The sequence below is a fragment of the Botrytis sinoallii genome (genome assembly GCF_014898435.1).
Source record: "Botrytis sinoallii strain Bc 23 chromosome Unknown BSIN_034, whole genome shotgun sequence".
Lineage (NCBI taxonomy): Eukaryota > Fungi > Ascomycota > Leotiomycetes > Helotiales > Sclerotiniaceae > Botrytis > Botrytis sinoallii.
The window spans coordinates 248429-268840 of record NW_024066061.1 but is presented as its reverse complement, the minus strand read 5'-3'; the positions used below and the strand labels follow the sequence as shown (position 1 = coordinate 268840).

Below are 20412 nucleotides of genomic sequence, written 5' to 3'. Positions count from 1 at the left end.
ATTCACACGTATTGAGTATCTCCCTGCTTATCTTCCTAACATGTTTTCGTTAAACCAGAATTAACTTTATTCCTGGCATTTAATACTAGAATTCATGTGTATCTTGCGACGTATTAGCATTCGAACTTCTCAGCTCGTGTAAATTGTTTCCAAAAGTGGTTCGTTAGGATTATCAAGCCTCTGTTAGAAAAGTTTTATACACACAGAATACATATCAAACGCCTATCTCACCACTTCATCTCAAACCTCACTCATACTCTCCCGGACCCGGCACCTCAGGACTCGGCACCTCAGGACTCGGCACCTTTATCCTCGCCTCCGCCAAAAGTTCCGCATACAGCTCCGGCTCTTCATCCTTCATCCCCTGTATCCACACTGGATGCTGGTCATCATCCTCCTCATCCTCCTCCAATTCAATCCCAAACCTCAACTTCCTCTCCTTCACCAACAACATCAAATTAAATATTCTCTCCTCATCCACCACCGCCTCCTCCTCTGCCTCCGCCTCCTCCTCAATCTTCAAATTCCAATCCCGCTCGCATATTTCCTTCACATGCCGTTCCGAGAATCGATACTTCAGTACATTTTCCTGCGATATCGCCCAATCAGGAAGCGTCTTAAACATATGCGGAATCCTCTGCTGATACCCTTGTTGAAGAAGCCTTCCCAATTTCTTCTCTTCAATCCTCTCCTCGCGATTCTTCTTCGTCGCAGCCCGAACCACTTTATTCAACTCCGTACTATACATCCTCTCGATATTCTCGTTCGGCGCATCAGCTTGCACACGCGTCGCAAATTGATATATCATCCACCCCACCGTCCACACATCCGTCCGCGCATCATAGAATTCTTTATCCGGGGTCTCCGCCTCCATGCCCTCTTCGGCAGAAATGCGTCCCCCCGGCGGGAGAAAATTCGCAGTCCCGAAATCCCCAACTTTGATATTGGGGTATACCTTTTGTCGCTGCTCCGGGGTAATCGCATGGGCTGGCCATTGCAGAAAGACATTCTGCGGCGCGAGATCCATTGTGATGACCATAGCACGATTCTTATGTTCAGGACGTGTATTGTAATCGGGATGTTCATTGTGTAGGAAGAGAATCGCAGAGATGAGCTGGTCAAAGATGTGCCAGAGGAAGAGTTCGGGGGGAAATCGACGTTCTGCTACGGAAGGGAGAGGGAGCAGGGATTCCCTGCGCATGCGCCGCCCTAGGTTAGCGAGATGGATCATTTGTCTTTCGTTGCGCGCGCCGTCCAGACGTCGATGTCCTTCTTGATAGCCGTTGAGGATGCGGAAGAGATCGCCGCCGTCGCAGTACTCGTAGTACGTGGCGAACATGACGATGCCGCGTTCTTCCACGGGCCCGAATTGGGATGTGAAATCGAGAAAGGCGTCGAGGGCGCAGATATTCGGGTGCCCGGATTTAATGTATTGCAGATAACAGCGGTTTTCGCGGTAGCGCTTGGAGAGGAGATTGCGGGCCGCGATGAGGGTGGCTGAGGTGATGGTTGCTTCGGAGGAGGGGGTGATGGGAGGTGTGTGCGAGAGGGGGTCGGGTGGGGTGTGCGGAGTGGAGGGCTTTTCGCGTTTGCGGCGCGAGAGACGTTGGTCGGTGGTTTCGGATTGAAGTTTTAGGGCGTATCGTTTTTGGGTGAGGGTGTTGAGGACGAGATCTGGCGTTGGGGGAGGATGTTAGCTTCTGGGTTTTGGGGTGGGATTATTTGGGAATGGGATGGGATAGGATAGGGGTAGCGAGAACGCTCCCTTTCTGAACATCTCATCTCATCCCTTCTTTTCCAAAACTCAAATTCCTTCTTTTCCACCTAGACTCAAGGAATAAACTTCTCTTTTCAAACCACCCCCCTGTTTTCATAAATAAACTAAAACGCATCGAAGAAAAGAAAAAAACATACAAACACTCCCAAACCCCCCAACCCCTAATATCCCCTCAAAAACCTGATTCTCGAATGCCCCCAACCTCGGATCTTCTCTCCACTTATTCCGTCTAATAGTCTTCGGATCCTTCTTCAACGATTGATAATAATGCGCTAGTCGTTCTTCAGATTCACGGATATCGTGTTTTGAGAGCGAGGATTTCTGGGGCGGGGAAGGGGGGGCGGGGACGGATCCTGAGTTTGAGTTCGAGGAGGAATGGCTGGGTGTGTCTTGGGAGGAGTGGTGGGAAGAATTGTCGGATGATTCATCGTCTGGGGGGGGATCGTCTGGGTCCGGGGGATCTTGGTCATCGGGATTTTCGGGGGGAGGTGGTGGAGGAAGGGGTGGGGGTTTTGGTGGGGGTTCTGGAGCGGGATTGTTCCATAGACCTATTCCTTCTAAAAAACGTCTGGATATCTCCTGGAGGGTTCCCAGCAGTGGTATAACCTGCGGAGGTAGTGGAGTACCCCCGATTAGCGACGTGTTGTTTTTTAGGAGCTGGGTGTAGATGGTGACGATGAGGGAGAGGTAGAGGTAGCAGTAATTAAGTCTATTGCTTAAAATGAATAGACGTGAGAGATTGGGATGTGATGGTGGAGGTTTGGGTTTTGGCTTTTGCTGCATGGTTTTGGGTTGGATGAATGGATGTTATTTTGGGGTTGGAGAGTTGGATGACATGTTGTGTGATTGAAATTGGAATCGCGATCATGAGTAGGTGGTTAATAGCTTGGAGAACGCTATGAGCTACTGATAATGCTGAAAGAAAATTGATATGTATCAGCTTTGTTACACTTTGACTTGCAAGAAAATCCACAGGGAACAAAGAGATCTTGCCGCATTTGATGGGAGAAGATAGATTCATGGCTTTGTTGTTTGGTGTCAATAAATGATACATATTAGCGAGAATTTTCCCTGGAATCTGTAGCATTGAGAGCATACTAAACAATCAACCACGGGAATTCTCGTCTTTCCTCTGAGATATTTTAATTCTTGGGTTGGGTGTAATCAAATACTACCTAGGTAGCAATTGTAGGGGAATATTGGAGTTTTCAGAATGGGAAGGTACGATAATAATCATTGTGGATATATTGTGGTGAGTTAGAGATAAACTCGTTATGCTAGATGAATGCATATCCGTTCCTAAAATTCTCTGAGCTGTGCTAGTGCTAAAGAATCATCGGATGTGATTACATTCGCTTGAACTTCTTGCCCCTTTTATCAGCAAGAGGGGAAATGAACGAAGGGAAACATACGATAATTACAGCGTTTATTCAAATTTTTAATCACTCTTAAGAAACTATCATCCCATTCATCAAATTAATAGATGTGTATAAGAAAGAAGAAAGAAGGAATATAAAATAAGTCTGATCGCCAACTAATTGCGAAACTCCCTCAAAAACTAGATGATGAGAATGAAGCGAAAAAGCTCACTAGAAAATAATTACTACAATAATCATTAGACGTAATAATAAGCGCACCAATTACAGAGATACCAGAGTAGCAGCAAATCAATTAATTTCACAAAATTGAGGTTAGCGAGAGGGATTCTTAAAAGATCGTTTAGCTCCTCCGCAGGAACTTTCATCGGCCGTGAAAGCTGTATATCTTTTGATTAATTCCTGTAGCTTTAAAAAATGACATCGAGGAAACTATTCTTAACTTTGAAGATCAATGGACGAGAAAGACTCAGGACTATTCAGAAGTTGAAAGCTGAAGAAATATAAGATTTGCTATATATAAATATATAGTTCACTTGTGGGGTATATTTCGTTGGTCTCCTTCAATCAAAACTTTGATACGCAAGTAGTCTTCCCTTTATTCCCATGCCCATATCCACCAACGCCATCATTATACAAAATATAGTACATTTCATCATGAACATTAGTATACAAATCAAACCATGTCTCTTCCCAAATAATTCATCCTCTCATCGTACTCAATCTGAATCTCCGTCCGCCTCACAATTCCTTCATCCGGCCTTGAAGCTAATTCATATTCCTCGTTTTCCCCTTCCCCTTTCCTTTCATTATCAGCAGATTTTCCATTCGGACTCCTCAAGATCCCTTCCTCACTGTGTCCACTTCTACCACTCCAACTCGTAACTGTCTTAAGATTCGGAGATTGCGTATGAATAGTACCCCCCAGAGTTAATTCATTCGACTGATGACTCGCAGTTAGGTCACTCCCACCACGAGGAGTTCTCTTAAATCCACCCCAAGAGCCCGATCGTGGGCCTCCAGGTTCAGTATCTGAGTCATGTTCGCTCGAGAAACCAAGGATTTTCCAGCTGCGAAGAAGAGGACGGAGAGTGGCGGTTGATGCAGCGATTATGCCGAGGGCAATCTCAATCGTGGACCAGATGAAAACGGGAGTGATAGAATCTTTTTGTGGGATATGAGATGTTAGTTGATGAAGTAAACTTAAGTGTGTATTGCTAGACTGAATGAAAACGCTAGCAAGGAGCAACTTACACAATGCATCTGTAACATTCAGAAAAGCCACCAGATACTTAACACGAATGATCGTAGCAGCACTTGCACTATTAAGACAAAGCTTCATGTCAGTTTCCTTCAAATAATAAAGACGACGATTTGTTTCCTTACACGATTCCCAAACTCAGAATAACCATAATAGAGCACTTTAAACGAAGACTCATCTTGATGTCCCACAATATTGGTATTGGCAACAAGGCAAAAAGCCAATCAAAGAAAATCGTCTCGGCTGAGATGGCATATGCGAAATTCGCAATGATACGGGGTTCGAGACAAACTCCTGGAGTTAATGGATCCCATGACGCTTTTAATGGTCTGCACTGCACACAACTAATAACAAATGTTACAATTGTCCAAATCCATATTATCGCAAGACTGATCCAGATGACATATTTGTAAAAGGTTTTGACAGAAGTGATGCGAAGGAGGAGCAACCCGACGCTCGTTTTTATTATGGCTGTGCAAAGAATATAGCCGATTTCGACGAGAACTTGGTACTGAGTGTGTTAAAATCTTTCTTCGAATTGTAAATTAACACAGGATGTGACTGGGAATGTATACCTTTGCAGCATTGATCAACTGATCATAAGTAAGTTGAGCGGCATGTACTCCAATTCCATAATATATACCAATGTATGCAAAAATTGAATCGACAGTATACGCAACCTGTAAGTTCGATTAGCTAAAACTTTTTTGAGATTCGAACGCCATCATTATATCTTTGGATCCACTCACCAATCCAACGATAATCCAATAATCATCACTTCCAAAGGTCCTCGAAACGACTGTCCTCGTATAACATCGCAATCCAACACTCAACCAAGAAAAGAACAGTCCTACGCTTATCACGGTCAGAATCTGGATTTGTCGGCCCTCCATGATATTAAACAACCTCTTCGTAGTGAGTAGCTATTCAGACATTGAAAAGATCAATCATGATAAGATACAGGTGCAGAATTTTCTTTCATGTACAAATTTAAGATTTAGACCCAAGCAGTTCCACAAATATGAGGGGATGGAAGGCTCGACTGCACGTTCGACTTCCGCACTCAGATTGTTTTGGCATATTGAGCACTCGAGGGGATTCGACGATCCGTTCAGAGACACCATACCGTATGAGCTCTGATGTCAAGTTGGGGAAGCTAAACGGTATGTATGGATGCGAGAATTAGCAAAGTGAATACTTTGAAGAGGGGTTTAGATCCATTTTTTGCTTAATTTCCGTCGAAATTCCCGAGATTGGTGCGGAACGGAGGCAAACTAGAGCTGATTGGAGTAAATACAAAAAGACTCATTATCAGTTTATTGACTTTGTACTGGTAGTGACGGTAATTGTGATGATATGCTCGGTTATGCAAGGGGAAGAATTCTATAAGACTTGCATCCTGAAAATAGGTAAGAAAGGGACCTCGGCTTGGCATGGAGTGATGCAATAAAAATTCCCCGAGGAAAAAGATCAATCAATTGACATGCATACTTTACACTTGCTCGATTTGCGACCCGCTTAGACTTTGAAGTTTGAGCCCTCGGCATCTAGTTCTTGACAACGAATTAAACGACAATCCAGGCATAATCCTAGTGGCTGATCTGTGGATCACGAAACCCAATGCCGGGTCAAGACTCAAAAGCATCGGAAGGAACGTCTCGCCTCTCCAGACTGTTTAAATTTAAGAGTTTCACCCTCTTGGCAGCCAGTGCCTTTACGATTGGCGAGACTGTTGTTCCTAAGGAATTCGACTCCGGTGGACCACAGACGAGCCACAGCCTGCTTTATCGTATCTAACCCCAGATTTTCTGGTAAAATCATTCTGTGAACGACCCGGGAAGACCCTAAATACCAAGAGACTGGATCTATAAAGTTTGTACGGATATTTCCAAAGGGTTCCTTCCGTGGTAGAATCAGCTACATAGTTAGGTGGTGTTTTAAGAGATCGTCTCTCGTATTATCCGGATACAACTAATAGCTCAATATTCATTCTCCGTAGTAGAGCTCTAGAATCAATATATCTTCTGTACCCAACGCAGTGATACACTAAATTGACTTAGGTAAGTCCATGACGAATAGATCGTGAATAAGCATACATAGACACGTAATATAATTCAGGCAACCACAAATGGAAAAAGTAGGGTTCATTACCGACCCGTAATGCTCAGACCGAGCAATTGACAGCTCCTTTGTCATCGCTTCATACCTAGGTATATATATACAGCTAGCAATCTAATAGTTGACGATCGAGAAATATATAATTCGAAAAGAATACTGTGCGTTCCATAATAATATGACAAATAGACATCTATTCTCCGAAATACGAGTGCTGGACCGAAAGCTCTCAACGTTTTGGAGATTTACCGAGCGCTAGATGAGCAACCAGCTCAAGACCTCATCGTCTAGAGCAAACCCAAGAAAGAAGCGCACGTAACACGTGGCTATAATCATCAAAGCCCCCTCCGCCCATGACTCAACGTCATTTTTCGAAAATCAGATGTATCAAACGCCCAAGTTCAGACCAAACATTGCTCTGTGCAGTAACACGTACAGAACATATCGATAAGATCGAACAAAAGCAATGTTTCAATGAGACTTTATCTGAAACATCTATTACTTCCTACCCCCTTACTGTTACTTCAATATTGTCCTTAGGTAAGGGTTAGACATGTTGTGTATCGGTGTTGTCAAAAAGCAATCGCATGTCGAACCTCGATGTCGGAACTCCAGATTAGAATTATGAATCGAGGTCTATTCTAGCTAGGAAGATGATACGAACTGCCGGGTCACCAAGATAAAGTAAACTAATCCATCCACATCAACTCCTCCACCTCCACTTCCACATCAATGGAACACTTTTTTAGCCTCATCCACTAATCCTCACGGAACAATTCCTTGCGATTCTTTACATCATTCAGATGATCTCTCGTTGGAACTCGTGAAATCATATTCATGAGCCTCGGTTCTCTTACTGAACACTTAATTGGTCATCTGATGATACGATACAGAAACTGTAAGGCGATGATGTCCTTTACAATAACAAGACTTTCAAGCTCCGGAAATTGCTCGCACTTCATGTTAAACGTCGAATGATTAAATGTTACTTTCTATTAATACTATTTACTAATGTATGATATGATTGATTAAATCAATCAAAGATATCTATTGATTCTATGTGGCCAATTCATCCAAGCACCAAGCTAGATGTCGAGCCATTTTGACATGCCAGGTAGACCCTTCCGACCTGTATTCCCATGATGCGCACTTGTATATGTAGCACTTCCTGATTCAATAATCCATCCCAGTGAAATAAGTCCAGCAAAAAGTAACATCCAATGGAATGAATGTTCAGGTATCTCAAATGATAAAAATGTAATTCCTTCCCATCCCAAACCGCCATTGAACACACTTCAGAAGCCAAGCAAACGCCACAAGCAAACTCCTCTCCAGAATTATGTTGGAGGGGTTGGACCTAATTATCCCACTCGCCTTCATCGTTACGCTCAACAGAAGCTCCCTTTCCGGAAATGAAACTCGCTCCTTTTGGTTTACCTCGTCCTCTTGAGACTGAACTGGACCTGGCTCGCTTCTTTCGCCCTCCTAAGGCACCATTGGAACCAGCCTTTCTCTTACGGCCTCTTCCGCTGCCACCCGGCGGGCCTGGTGTCCCATCCTCGTCATCACTTGGCGTACTCATTCTGCCTCTCTCATCAATCTCATCATTTTCTGCTGAGACCTTGAAGTCGTGATCTACATTGAGTAGTTCCACAAAGGCCCGACATTGCGCTTCCATTTTGTCCTCGGACTCGCAACTAGTCATTCTACCACAAACTTCGCTCCAGAATTTATCTCCAGAGACGCTTGTCACCTTTACCGGAGCCCGACTGAGATCTTTGATTGCACCTTTAACTTTTCCATCTCTATTCATCAATCCAAACTGACGACGAAGATATGTACGAGCCTCCCACAGATTCGTAAGCATGATTGAGATTGCAGTGAGCTGTTGTAGGCGCACTAAATCTCGCTTTGGTACGTCTGGATGAATATGACCATTTGCATCGGTTTCATTTGCTGGTTGGTCGAGGCTAATATGAAGGACCTCTGTCTCAATCGCATGAGCAATACCCGTACCTGTACCCGCGACCAATTTCTCCATCGAGTCGATAGTTGACAGTAATTCATCCACGGTTTGATATTCGAAGAAAGCTAGATTCTCGATGATAAATTGCGCGAAATCCAAATGATGTGGTAGATCTTCAATGGCGTCGAGTTTTGCCGGGTCAAAATTAATTCGCGAGCATAGGCTATCGAACAATTTCTTTCGGTTCTTGACCTTGCTAATTTTCATGACTTCAATCATCATCCAGAGTTTCGAAGTGAAAGGATTAAGTGTAGCACCATGAGTGTCCTTGACTACATCTCTCTGGTATGCGTACGCCGCCAAAACAGCTCGCATATATTCCTTCTCGAGAATCGTCTCATGCTTCTCATGAAGAGCCCTGTGCTCCCTGAATGCAATGTCAGCAATTTTGCTGGTAGGTGAAGTTTCTAGGGCGATAAGAGTGCAAGCAGTTTCCTTGGGATGAACAAGACCTTGTCTATTGATGCTTGCCACAACCTCTGCAGCAAGAAGTGCTTCCTTGTCTTGGCTACCAAGCGCGATGCGAGCAATATCTTTTAAGAATCTCTGTGCGATGTCCAATGCAACACCGTCACCTTGACTACCGCCCATGACACCCAATTTTGCCTTTGAATCTGTGCCAGTGCCGACAGCACCATCGCCACTTTCTTCTGATCGCTTTTCCTCAATCGAAAGATATTCTTTGAAGGCTCTCATCACGATCGTCTCCAATTCCAAATCTTGATCACTAAATACTTGGATGAACGTGGTGTAAACGTTGGCGGCGGAAAAGTTCTTCGGCCAAGATTGACAAACCATACCCATTGCATCAAGCGCATGCTTTCGAACTTCCATAGGCTGAGAAGGAGTCGCAAATGGGGCAAATGTATCAACCATCAGTTTTGAAACCGAGTTGCCTTTCATCTTCGGAAACTCCTTCTCTTTGAAAATCTCGTGCTGAGGATCAAGGTCGCAGTGCTTACCACACATGCCACAAATTAGAAGAAGTTTTGTCAATTTCTTAACAAGATCGGCTCGTTTTGGATCGTTCAGATCAATGCTTTTCATCTTCTGAATACCAGCCAAACTAGATAATACGACTCTTGTTAAGTTATGATAATCATCAAGAACACTACTAATGATCCATAAGCATGCAACAATGTCATCTAAAATAGATTTGGGACTGCGTGTCATAGTTGGTAAGAGATGCTTCCTAATCTCAGTGAGGAAACCATGTTGAACCTTGGGTAAACTAGGAAGGACATAGCGAAATATGATAACAACTGAACGATAGATAGCAGCTTCATCACCACTACCAACATTTGCAACATATGGTTGTAGTAATTGGATTTGATCAGCTGTGAATAGGTTTGCATTGGACTTGGCAAATATGGTGAGTACTTCTAGAGATTCCCGAAGATTTGGTGCATCGGAATCCTCGGAAGCGGCATTATCAATAATTGTCTCAAACATAGCAGCAACAAGTGCTTTGCAGACCTTGAAATTGGCGTCGGGGTATTTCGACTTTGGTGAAAGTAGATTTTGGAGCACTTTGTCTAACACACCAGAGGTTCCATTCTGCCTCTGAGCCGTCTTGATGATCAGGGTGACATGATCTGAAATGGCGAGTTTTGCTTGAACTGATGTATCTTCAGATCCAGTTATTTTGTAGAAAGGTAACATCCAAACTTCCTCGATTGTTGACCGAGCCAATTCTTGAACACTGTCATCAAGGTCGGTGACTCTGTATAGGATAGCATCTGCAATTGAGGCCCTGACATCTTTATTGGTGTTGTTCAAATAGATGTCTTTGAGTAGTTTCATAGCTCGTTTTCGAACACCGACACCACTATCATTGACACGGTGAAGAATACTAGGAGTCATCTCCACCTCAAGGGATGGTACCAGTGAGATGCATTTTCCAATGAGACCCAATGCCGAATCTCTTACACCGACTGAAGGATCATTTGAGCACCTCAAAATCATTTGCTTGGCGGTAGGCTCTCTTTCAAGAATGGTTGGATCTGTTTCCAGAACCTGATTAACACTCTTCAGACTCTTACTTCTGACGGTAGCTTGCTCGCTGAACATTGATCGAAGTAGAATATCAAGCACACGACTGAAAGATGTGCAGAAGGTTGAATGCAACAAGGTTACAGAGTAAGCCAAGCGGGCATGACTAGGGTCGACCGAGCCATGGCCATATTCTGTAGAAAACCATTTTTTATCTGTGATCATCATTCTAAGTCGGTATGCCACTTTACCATAGTTCTCCTCGATGCGCTCGTGATCAGGATCATTATCAAGAATGTTGTCGTATTCGTCTGCCAATTTTGAGGCCCATTCAACAATCATGAGAGAAATACTGCTTGCTAGCTGAGGATCAGCAAAGCAGCGATCTTCCATGAAATCTAGGCACATGAAGTAAGGTCCACCCCATGTCAAGATTTCATGAGTATTTGCTTCGTGTTTAAGTGATTCCTCAACCATTCTTGAAAGAGCCTGTCCCATACGTCCATCTCGATTTTCAAGCGAGGCGGCACTCTTTCGAACATGAAAGTGCAATTCCGAGATTGCTGCACCCATTGACCCAAGAAGATCAAGGGCCATGTTCTTGGCAGGAGCAGGGGTTTTTTCTGCTTCAGCCAGCTGAACCATTTTGAAGAGGAATAGGCGTAAGAGTAGTTCTGCAGCAGGCCAGTCCGGAGAGTTCAAACATGTAACAAAGTCTTCGACGAAGAGATCTAGCAGATTCCGGTATGGTGTATCGCCATTCTTCGTAGATTTAATTGCTCTACTAACAATGAAATTGACCACATATCCTGTGTTCTGTGTCGCACTTTCCAGTAGTGAAGCTCCGCAGTCTTTCAGTTCTTGGATCGCTGTGACGTTCTGCTCGATTGCTCTTCTTTCTGTATCGTATCGCCGACGATTATCAGCATCATTGATTGCATCCTCTTGACCCTCATCATCTCCGGTCAGAGCATCTTGGGCCTTTCGTCTTCGCTTCTCTTTCGCGTCGTCCGTTTTGCTGGCACTTGTCTGAATCAGCTTCATAATTAAAGCAGAGACAAGTTGAATGCTCCCCCCATCCGCCAATTTAAATTGCCGAGCACTCTGTTTGGTAACAGGAAGCTTCTCCAAGGATGTCAGAATTTCATTGAAGATTTCTGCTCTTTCTTTTGGGTTGTTGTTAAATACTTGTGCAAGTACATCCATGGCTATGACTCTAAGATTGTCGAATTTAGAGATACCAAGTACGGAGTCTTTCTCTGCATGAGCATTCTCAACAAATATCAATTTAGAAGCTGCATACTCAAGACTGTTGATGACCGTTTCAGATAGATCAATATTGGCCACGAGAACCGCCATGAGGGACAAAAGGCGTCTGCATTGAGCCAGTAAATTAAGAATAGCTTTCTTCTGGGCAGAAAGCAGCTTGAACAATGCTGAAGTCGACCCCGTGCTGCGAAGTTCCACAATCGGAATTATGAAATTCTCCATGATGTTTTTAAATGCATTCAAAGCGGATTGAATTAGGTCTTCTGAGTACAGCTGCTTCTCGTCACGCCCGCCAGTCATAACTCTGAGCGAGGTGCGAGCAGATTTGAGTCCAAGTTCTGCATTCGAAATCTGTAAAAAACAGACTTTCGACATCTGACTCTCCCATTTCCTCGTCGATCTTCAAGTCGAGTGTCTCGGCTTCTTTTAAAGCAGCTTCAGACAATTTTTGAATTCGAATCAAGTCTTCCAAGGGAACCTGTTTGATTCTGCCAACTTCAATAATTCTGTTTAAGAGGCCCTCGAGTCGCGTTTGAGTATTAGCAGCAAGGCCGATTCCCTCGTTCGTCGAAATGAGGAAATTGTTAGAGATATTAGTTTCAGGCTGGAATTGATTTTCGGCTTCGAAAACATCTTGAAGATATTCTCGGAGGTTTCGCGCGGCAATATCGGCCTTCTCTCTTTGGTCGACCACTCCAGAGACATTCCCTTCATATTCATCGGAGCCCGCTCGTCTTCGGTTCTTGGCAGGACTTTCAGGCGAGTCTGGAAGAGGTTCTACAACCTTGTATTCTTCTGGCTTTATCTGTGATTGCGGAATGACAACGGAAATGCCTGGTTGTGAGGAAGAAGGCGGAATATTCTGACTCTGCTTGCCATCCTGAAAAAGCGGCTGGTGCAACCTGAGGAGGAACCAATGATTGAATATGCGATATTTTGGGACTGATCTTCATGACATGTGAATTTGGCGCAGGGCTTGGACTTTGCTTGTGAAAAGGCGCAAGTGCCTTTGGCAAAGGAATTTCGACCGCGATTTGCGACTTTGCTTTAGGCACGACATTCGCATGTTCAGCAGCAGGCTTCGTAGTAGTGGCTTCAGGAAATATAGTAGCGTTTGTATTCGCAGTATGGGCCTGCAAATTCGTATTCCCATAGCTGCTACTTGGATTTCTCGACTTCGACTGCGACTTAGTTCTCTGCTTCTGCATTCTATGCCTCATGGCTGGCACTTCTAGACGCTCTGCAATCTTATACTCCACCTTAGTTGAGTCGTATAGCATCTGCGCAAAGGGTGAAAGATTGGGTTTCAATGGAGTAGCATCAGGAAGTGATGCGATCTTTGGTCCGATCTTGAAGTTACTTTTTTGAACGTCAGTCTGATCGAATTGTTTGCTGGATTTTGAACTTACTAAATTGTATGATCTTCTGGTTTAAGTAACTGTTCGAGGTCTTTCAGAGTTCGTTGCAGGCGCTGCGAGGTCTGATATGGGTTCGTTGCTTCGACGTTCAAGCTTTCTAGACTTCCTCTGCCTTGTTGAATTTCTGCTGCATTGAAAATAATGAAGAGGAAGAACCAAGTCCTATTGTAGGTAACGGGATAATATCTGTAAATTTAGAGTTGTTAGGAAAACTGATAATAGTGATTGGGGATAGGATAGGTTTGAAAGCGAAGAGAAGGCAAAGTACCAGAATTGAAGGGAACGACAGAGGAAAAAGGTGAATATGGAAGAGCTTCGTCGACGGTGAATGGTCGTGGCCTCATTTGACGGGTTTCACTTGTGGAAGACGCGACATCTGTCCCATTATGGCCATTCTGGTAGTTATAACCATAACCATAGCCATATCCGTTACTTGAATCCATGGTGAACTTGTTCGGCGTAGTGAGGCGTGGATGGGCGCAAGGCCGGAAGGCTCGTAGAGATGTGATGAGAAATTGAAGATCCAATAGAATTAATTTACAAGATCATATCGTTGTACAATCTAAAGTCGTTATCCGCAAGACATACTGTTTCCCTTGAAGCATAATAAAGGTTGTCGACGAACGACCAATTCGACTTCACCATTGAATAATATTATTAGTAGCCGTCCGTTGCAGCTTATGTAGGCAGCCTTGCGCTAAAGATCTGAATTGGATAGGCCGTCACTAGCGGCTTTTTTTTCATTTCGACTTTGGGCCTTGCATGCATACCTTGCAGATATAGAAATTTATTTTGAGGAGCGCCAAAAAAACAACAAAACACCAAACTCTTCAAAACTTGACAATCAAACAGAACTTCAAGATGTCTGCAGTTGGATCTCTAGTATTTTGTACGGATTGTGGCAATCTGTTGGAAAGTTCTACTGGTAACAAGAATACCATTTTGACATGCGATTGCTGTGGAGCAGAAAATAAAGGTACGCGCAACATGTTTCCCACCATGGTCAGAGTGAATAGTACTGATCAAACTTTATTTCTAGATACTGCTTCACAAACAATCGAGACGAGAACGAAAGAAGCATCCTTCCCCTCAGTATTGCGTCAAAAAAGATCAGTCGTTCAAACGGTAGAGAAGTCTGATTATGAGAATCAAGCAATGAGTAAAACGCCATGCCCAGAATGCGGCGCAAAGGAGGTCAGATTCACCGCAGTACAATTGAGAAGTGCGGATGAAGGAAGTACCATTTTCTACAACTGTACCTGTGGAAACAAGTAAGTTTGCTTTCTATTGATACAGTTGTTTCTGCCCTACTGACATGTACTAGGTGGACCGAGAACAATTAATTTGCTACGGACGACGCATAGACATATTACATCACGATTCACGAATTGTATATCATTTGGTATGGGAGACTTTGTATTTGGTGTTTGGTAGGAAGAAATTGTGATATTTTAATGGGCCAAGCACTTTGGCACCAGCCGTCTATTTTAGTAGATTAAATACGACGAGTTTATTTGGGAAAAATAAAAAGACTTATGCGGCTGCGACAGCTTCCTTCTATGGGATCAGCGCATACTCGGTCTCTCCGCTCTGCTCGAACTCCGCCATATCCAACGCAAGGATGACACTATCTCTCACAACTGAATCCTTATCGTTCAAGAACTTTTTAAGTGTATCCTCGACGCCTTCCTCGTCACCTAAGCTTCCCAAAGCCTCGGCCGCTTCATGTCTGACCATACTGACTTCCTCCAAATTACTCAAAGAATCAGTAAGGGCAGGAATGGATGCTGGATGAGACAGTTGTCCGAAAACGAAAGCAATTTCGTGTCTGAAAAGTGCAGATTTGTCATGGAGACCTTTAGCCAAGGCAAGAACAGCAGGGACGGCGGTAGGAAGATCCGGGGGTGATGCAAGATCTCGGAGACCAAACATGGCTCTGTATCGGATGAATAGAGGAACTTTGGTATTCAAAAAGGTTTCCTCAAGTTTCTCGACTGATAGTGATTCTGAGTTCTCTTCTGCGGTTGGTGGAGCAGGGTCAATAGATGCGAAGTCCCTATAGTTAAAGATCTTGTCAGTAATGCAATGCCAAAAGAATCCGAAGCAAGTTAGGAAAGAACTCTCTCAAGCATTTGAAGATCGGAGCGTATCGCTACACTACCTCTGCTATGTGCATGTCCTTCTGAAACATATGAAAGGTTCACTCACGATTGTCGTAGTTTTCCTGCTTTGCCAGCGTCCGAATGTGCCCACTCGATGTTCTCAACACTCAATTCGCACGTTTCCCTAACCTCAACCGGCTCATTGGGATCATCCCTCCTCTCTTTGAGCAACTGCAGACAATCCCTATCTGCCAAAGCACCCAGAGCCTCAGCAGCCTCATGTCTAACCATACTGTCTTCCTCTCGATTCTCCAATACCCCTCTCAAGAATTTGGAACTCTCAAGATTCCTGGTCTGGCCCAAGCAATAGGCAAGCTCATGTTTCAAGAGCGCGGATGGAGAGGCAAATGCAGCTGCAATGGCTTCGATGGCGGGAACATTTAAGGGTGAAGATGGCATACATGCGAAATGTTTAAGGGAAAAGAGGGCGCGGAATCGGAGACCGATAGGTTGGGCTTCTGAGCAAAGGGTTTTGCGCAAACTGAGGATGGTAGCGGTTGTAGTAGTCTCCTCTGGAGCAGGAGATGTTGCTGATGGAGCCATTTCGATATGTTTCTTGAATATGATCCTAAATGGTGTTGTGATAAGAATGCGGTGGTCTTTGAAGAAATAGACAGTTGGGAGAAATAAATTATGAAATGATCGACTTGAGGCGCATGCGAAATCAAAAATACAAAGAGTGCCGGCACTAAAAGATGCGAGAAAAAATAGTGGCCGATTCGCGGGGTCTATCTAGATTACGTAATATGACACATGCATCTGCACCTGCTAGGTTTGTAAAAGTGGACCTCCACACTAGAAGGAAAAACTCAACATCTCCACAATGCGCGAAAGGTAGAGAGACAGAACAGCTGGAGACACACACAATTGAGAAAAATATCAAAACGGCAAAAAAAGCAAAAATTAAACCCGCGGTTGTACTTCAGGATTGAACTGAAGTAGCAAACAACCTTCGTGTGAGAAGGTCGTAATAGGAATCGAACCAATATCTCCGGAATCAGAATCCGACGTGCTAACCATTACACCATACAACCAGAATTGGGGGTTCTTGTGATAGACGGGTCGTCGGATGTGGTTATATGAAGTAATCAAAAGCAAAATCGTAAAGCATACATAATAAACTATACATCAAAATAGACTCTCATCTCTATTTCAAATATCAGATTTCATTTCGAATATTAAATAATATCTGGTTGTTGTGCTCGAGTCTGATTACTAATAGTTTCTAATTATCTTGTTTGATTTTGAATATTCATAATATCTAATTGTTCAATTCAAAGTAGGTTACTGAAAGTACCAAAATTCTTAAGCTAAAGACAAGAGAGACTCTTAAGGATATATCGATCACTTTAGTTAATCACTTTATAGCTCATTCTTCTAGAAGATTCTTCATTTACTACCAAAATATATCCATTATGTGAAATTCCAAATCTCCTAATATCAATATGGATACAGTAGTATTACCGGCGAAAGATCCAAGGATCTCCAAAGGCGATAAGCAATCACTCTCTAGTAAAGATGTTAGAGTATTTATTAGAGATGTGGTTATGGATTTCGATTACGGTTCTTTATCTAGTTGTATTACAGTTTGCAATTCCTGTGAGTAAAAGGAGATTTGTTTATTGAGGAGATGTAGAATGTTGTTATCGAGGTTCAAAGTTTGTGGCTAGAGGTGGATGAGATTAGAGGGGAAGCTGTAAGGTAAATGCAGAGAGATCTTGTTGATCTCCAAGCTGAGCTAGAATATCAATTGCTTAGAGTAGAACGAGGTGAATGATACGGTGATGTCAAGTAAAAATGATTCCTCAGAGGCCATGTAACATACAAATCAAGTGGAGGAAATCGTTCTCATAGGTATCTATCTCGAATATTAGGGATGCGAAGACTCAACACCTGTACACAATACATCCTACAAACCTTTAGCTCTCTTTTAAGAGTCTGTAGAGCTAAGATTGAGTTGCAGATAGAATTGGAAAAATTAAAAGGAGAAAGGTGTTAGAGATATAGCGAAGGATTATATTATGATTTTATAATAATAATATCTACAAAAAGTTGAATACTAGCTTTAGATACAGATATAAAGGTTACAAAAACCCCAATCAAATTCAATATCTACTATTGATTATTACTTTACAGAAATAAAATATATAGTAGATCTCTTCTCTTTAAAAGAGTCTTTTCGATATAAAGCTTGCCATTACTTTATTTATACTATAATCTGTCACGGGGTGACACTAAGCCCTTTCTGTCCTGTCCTGTCCTGCTATATATGTGAGAGTAAGGTAGAACTTCCAGTTCTACCTCCTAGTCTTTTGGGCGTTTAGCTCAGCGGTAAAGCTTCTGAATACTCCCAGAGGTGATCCCGTGACATATTGGAATACTTTAATTAAATTAGGAATAGAAGAAGAGTAAGGAAGGAAGTATTTCAAAGGATGAAGACTATTTAATCTTTATTTGTATATAGAGATCGGGTATAATACCCCAGTATTCATTTTTTACTCCCCCAAATTGAATATATCTACTATAAATATCCACTAGCAATTATTAGGTTCTTAAAACCTAGCCATTCTAAATAGTTTTGGACTGAGAAAAGGACGTCAATTAAATCAATCAATCAATCTTTGATTTGATTTTGATTTGATTTCATTTATGTCCACCTTCAGTCTAAGACTATATAGAACAGCTAGACCTCTAAAGGCTCTAACGGATAACTTTTTATTCTACAAAAATGGATATATATGATTTAGGGAAGTGAAAACAAATACTGGGAAACAATGCCTACTCATTATACATATTATATATAATAAGAAAATTATGAAAATCAAGAAATTGTAAGGAAATCAAAGTCTTCTTTTATTTCCCTAATTACTTTTTCTTTATTCTCTTCTCTTCTTTCCTTTTTTACTATTATTCCTTTTTCTATCTTGTTTTATATAAAAGCCCTAACCAAATATTATACTCTTATAGTGATTTTAATAATATTAATAAATTTAATAGCTAATTCAATACTTACTTTTGTATAAAGTAGAAACTATATAATAATCTTAGATAATGATATATTCTTGAATATTTCTTTTCTTTTTGCTTTGTATATAGAATAACTAATAAGGAGGTGTTGTAAAGTCTCAATATTATTATATATATATTTGTTATTAGAGAGTTTGAATTGATGTAAATAAGATTTGATATATCTATGATCTAATTTGAGTTGAAAATATATACTAGTAATGTTTTGCTTGATTTCACTTGATAGCTTGATTTTCGATTCTATCTTTTATGGAAATAGCTTTGAATAGATTAAAGAGGATTGATTTGATCTGAGTTTGTATTGATTGAAAGTAGAAAGTTATTGATTTAAATTGTATTTTTTGATTATTATATTTAGAAATCCAAAATTTGTTTTATTTGAGATAGAATGTATTGTGATTGTTTTCTTTGTTAGTTTATTTGCTAGCTCATTTTCTTTTACTAAAGTATGTCCTGAAACCTAATTTAGAGATACTTCAGCTTCTTTTGCTTTAATGATTTCCGCTACTTTAATTACTCAAATCTGATAGGCTTGTTCAGGGTAATCTAATAGTATTTTTAAACGATATAGATTAGCTTAGTTATTTGAATATATCTTGAATTTGTTATTAATATAGATAATTGTGCTAGTATATTCAATAGCTTTAATAACCCTATAAAGCTCTCCATTATATACTAGTTGATTATTATCAATATTCAATTATTGTTGATATAAAATTCGATTATTTAATTATATTACAATTATACCTATATTTATATCTATTTCTTTTTCAATAGAAGAGGTATCAATATAAATGTAGATAATATCCTTATATCACGGGGCAGGCGGGCGGGATAGGGTTCTAATAACTTTGCCCTAATCTGACAAGGTTATACTGATTCGGGTAATAGGTTCAGATTGAGGATTAAGACATAGTTCAAAGAGCTATGATACAGAATCTTCCAAGTTGAAGATATACAGGATTTTGTTAAGCGAGCTAATCCGATCGGGCTCTAGCTCACTTGTACTTCAGTGTGAGTACTTAATTCAATCCCCTTCAAGGGACTAATATGTTATATAATCTTACACTATAATATTACCCCCTTCTTAAAAGCCGAGCTCTATTAAGGTGAAGATATTATGATTCGATTTTCCGGAGATGGGTAGTATTCGATCAAGCGGGTCCTAATTTATCAGAATATTTTCGATAGAAATTGTAAATCAATTCTTGTATATCTTCTAGATAGCTCGCAGATTCCTCGATTAGTATATTATAATCGATTTAATAGATAATATATTTCAAACAAGATTCTCCACAATCTTTTCTTTTTTAATAAAAGTTTAGAATTTCGATAACCTCAAAATACTTAAGGTTGTTTATTTCTATAAAGGGTGGTGATAGATTACACTACCTAGGAACAGAATTATTGTATACAGGATATAGCAGATTAATATAGAAAACAGGGTGAATCTTTATTAAAGCTGAAAGCTTTAGTTTATAGGTATAGGGGTCTATCAGATTCAGGATTTTGAAGGGCCCAAGGTTCTTCCAATCGAACTTTTTCTGTAAGTACAGGGTCTTGATATTTCTGGTATTCAGCCAGATTAGATTATTAGGTAAGTATTTATAAATAGGGGAACAACGGGTATTGATATTCTTCGAATATTGAGCTTGACTAACAATTAATTTGGTTTGTAGGTATAAAAAGATAGCTTCCATTTTAGTAATAAATTCTTTAGTATCTTGTACAACAAAACAGTTATTCTGGGACAATACAGACTCGAAGCCCAGACAGGGATAAAACTCATAGTTCGAGAAGAACGGGGTTATTCGGGTGCTTTCGGATCAGACATTGTTGATAGAAAATTCAGTAAATGGGAGTTATTCTACCTAGTCGTTTTGCAAATAGGCTATATACGACTAGAGATATTGTTCCAGCATTGTATTAGCCCTTTCGATTTGTTTATCAGTTTCAGGATGGTAAGTAATTGAAAGCTTGACAGTTATA

General features: G+C 41.4%; 5 protein-coding genes across 5 annotated transcripts; 1 reads left to right on the top strand and 4 right to left on the bottom strand.

The window, feature by feature from the left end:
• Positions 1–247: 247 nt before the first annotated feature.
• EAF02_011667 (uncharacterized protein) lies at positions 248–2560 on the bottom strand (the record flags this gene model as incomplete). The annotated part of the gene is made up of 2 exons (XM_038907714.1): positions 248–1674; positions 1915–2560. The coding sequence occupies 2 exons, from the start codon at positions 2558–2560 to the stop codon at positions 248–250; spliced, it is 2073 nt and encodes a 690-aa protein (XP_038752531.1).
• Positions 2561–3829: 1269 nt separating this feature from the next.
• On the bottom strand, positions 3830–5307 carry EAF02_011666 (uncharacterized protein; the record flags this gene model as incomplete). The annotated part of the gene is made up of 5 exons (XM_038907713.1): positions 3830–4317; positions 4408–4475; positions 4540–4925; positions 4990–5094; positions 5164–5307. 5 exons carry the CDS (start codon positions 5305–5307, stop codon positions 3830–3832), a joined length of 1191 nt encoding a protein of 396 aa, XP_038752530.1.
• A 2579-nt stretch (positions 5308–7886) lies between these two features.
• EAF02_011665 (uncharacterized protein) lies at positions 7887–13677 on the bottom strand (the record flags this gene model as incomplete). The annotated part of the gene is made up of 5 exons (XM_038907712.1): positions 7887–12120; positions 12179–12708; positions 12773–13175; positions 13226–13361; positions 13503–13677. The coding sequence occupies 5 exons, from the start codon at positions 13675–13677 to the stop codon at positions 7887–7889; spliced, it is 5478 nt and encodes a 1825-aa protein (XP_038752529.1).
• Positions 13678–14095: 418 nt separating this feature from the next.
• EAF02_011664 (uncharacterized protein) lies at positions 14096–14577 on the top strand (the record flags this gene model as incomplete). The annotated part of the gene is made up of 3 exons (XM_038907711.1): positions 14096–14210; positions 14274–14505; positions 14559–14577. The coding sequence occupies 3 exons, from the start codon at positions 14096–14098 to the stop codon at positions 14575–14577; spliced, it is 366 nt and encodes a 121-aa protein (XP_038752528.1).
• A 214-nt stretch (positions 14578–14791) lies between these two features.
• On the bottom strand, positions 14792–15939 carry EAF02_011663 (uncharacterized protein; the record flags this gene model as incomplete). The annotated part of the gene is made up of 2 exons (XM_038907710.1): positions 14792–15290; positions 15443–15939. 2 exons carry the CDS (start codon positions 15937–15939, stop codon positions 14792–14794), a joined length of 996 nt encoding a protein of 331 aa, XP_038752527.1.
• Between the last annotated feature and the right edge of the window lie 4473 nt (positions 15940–20412).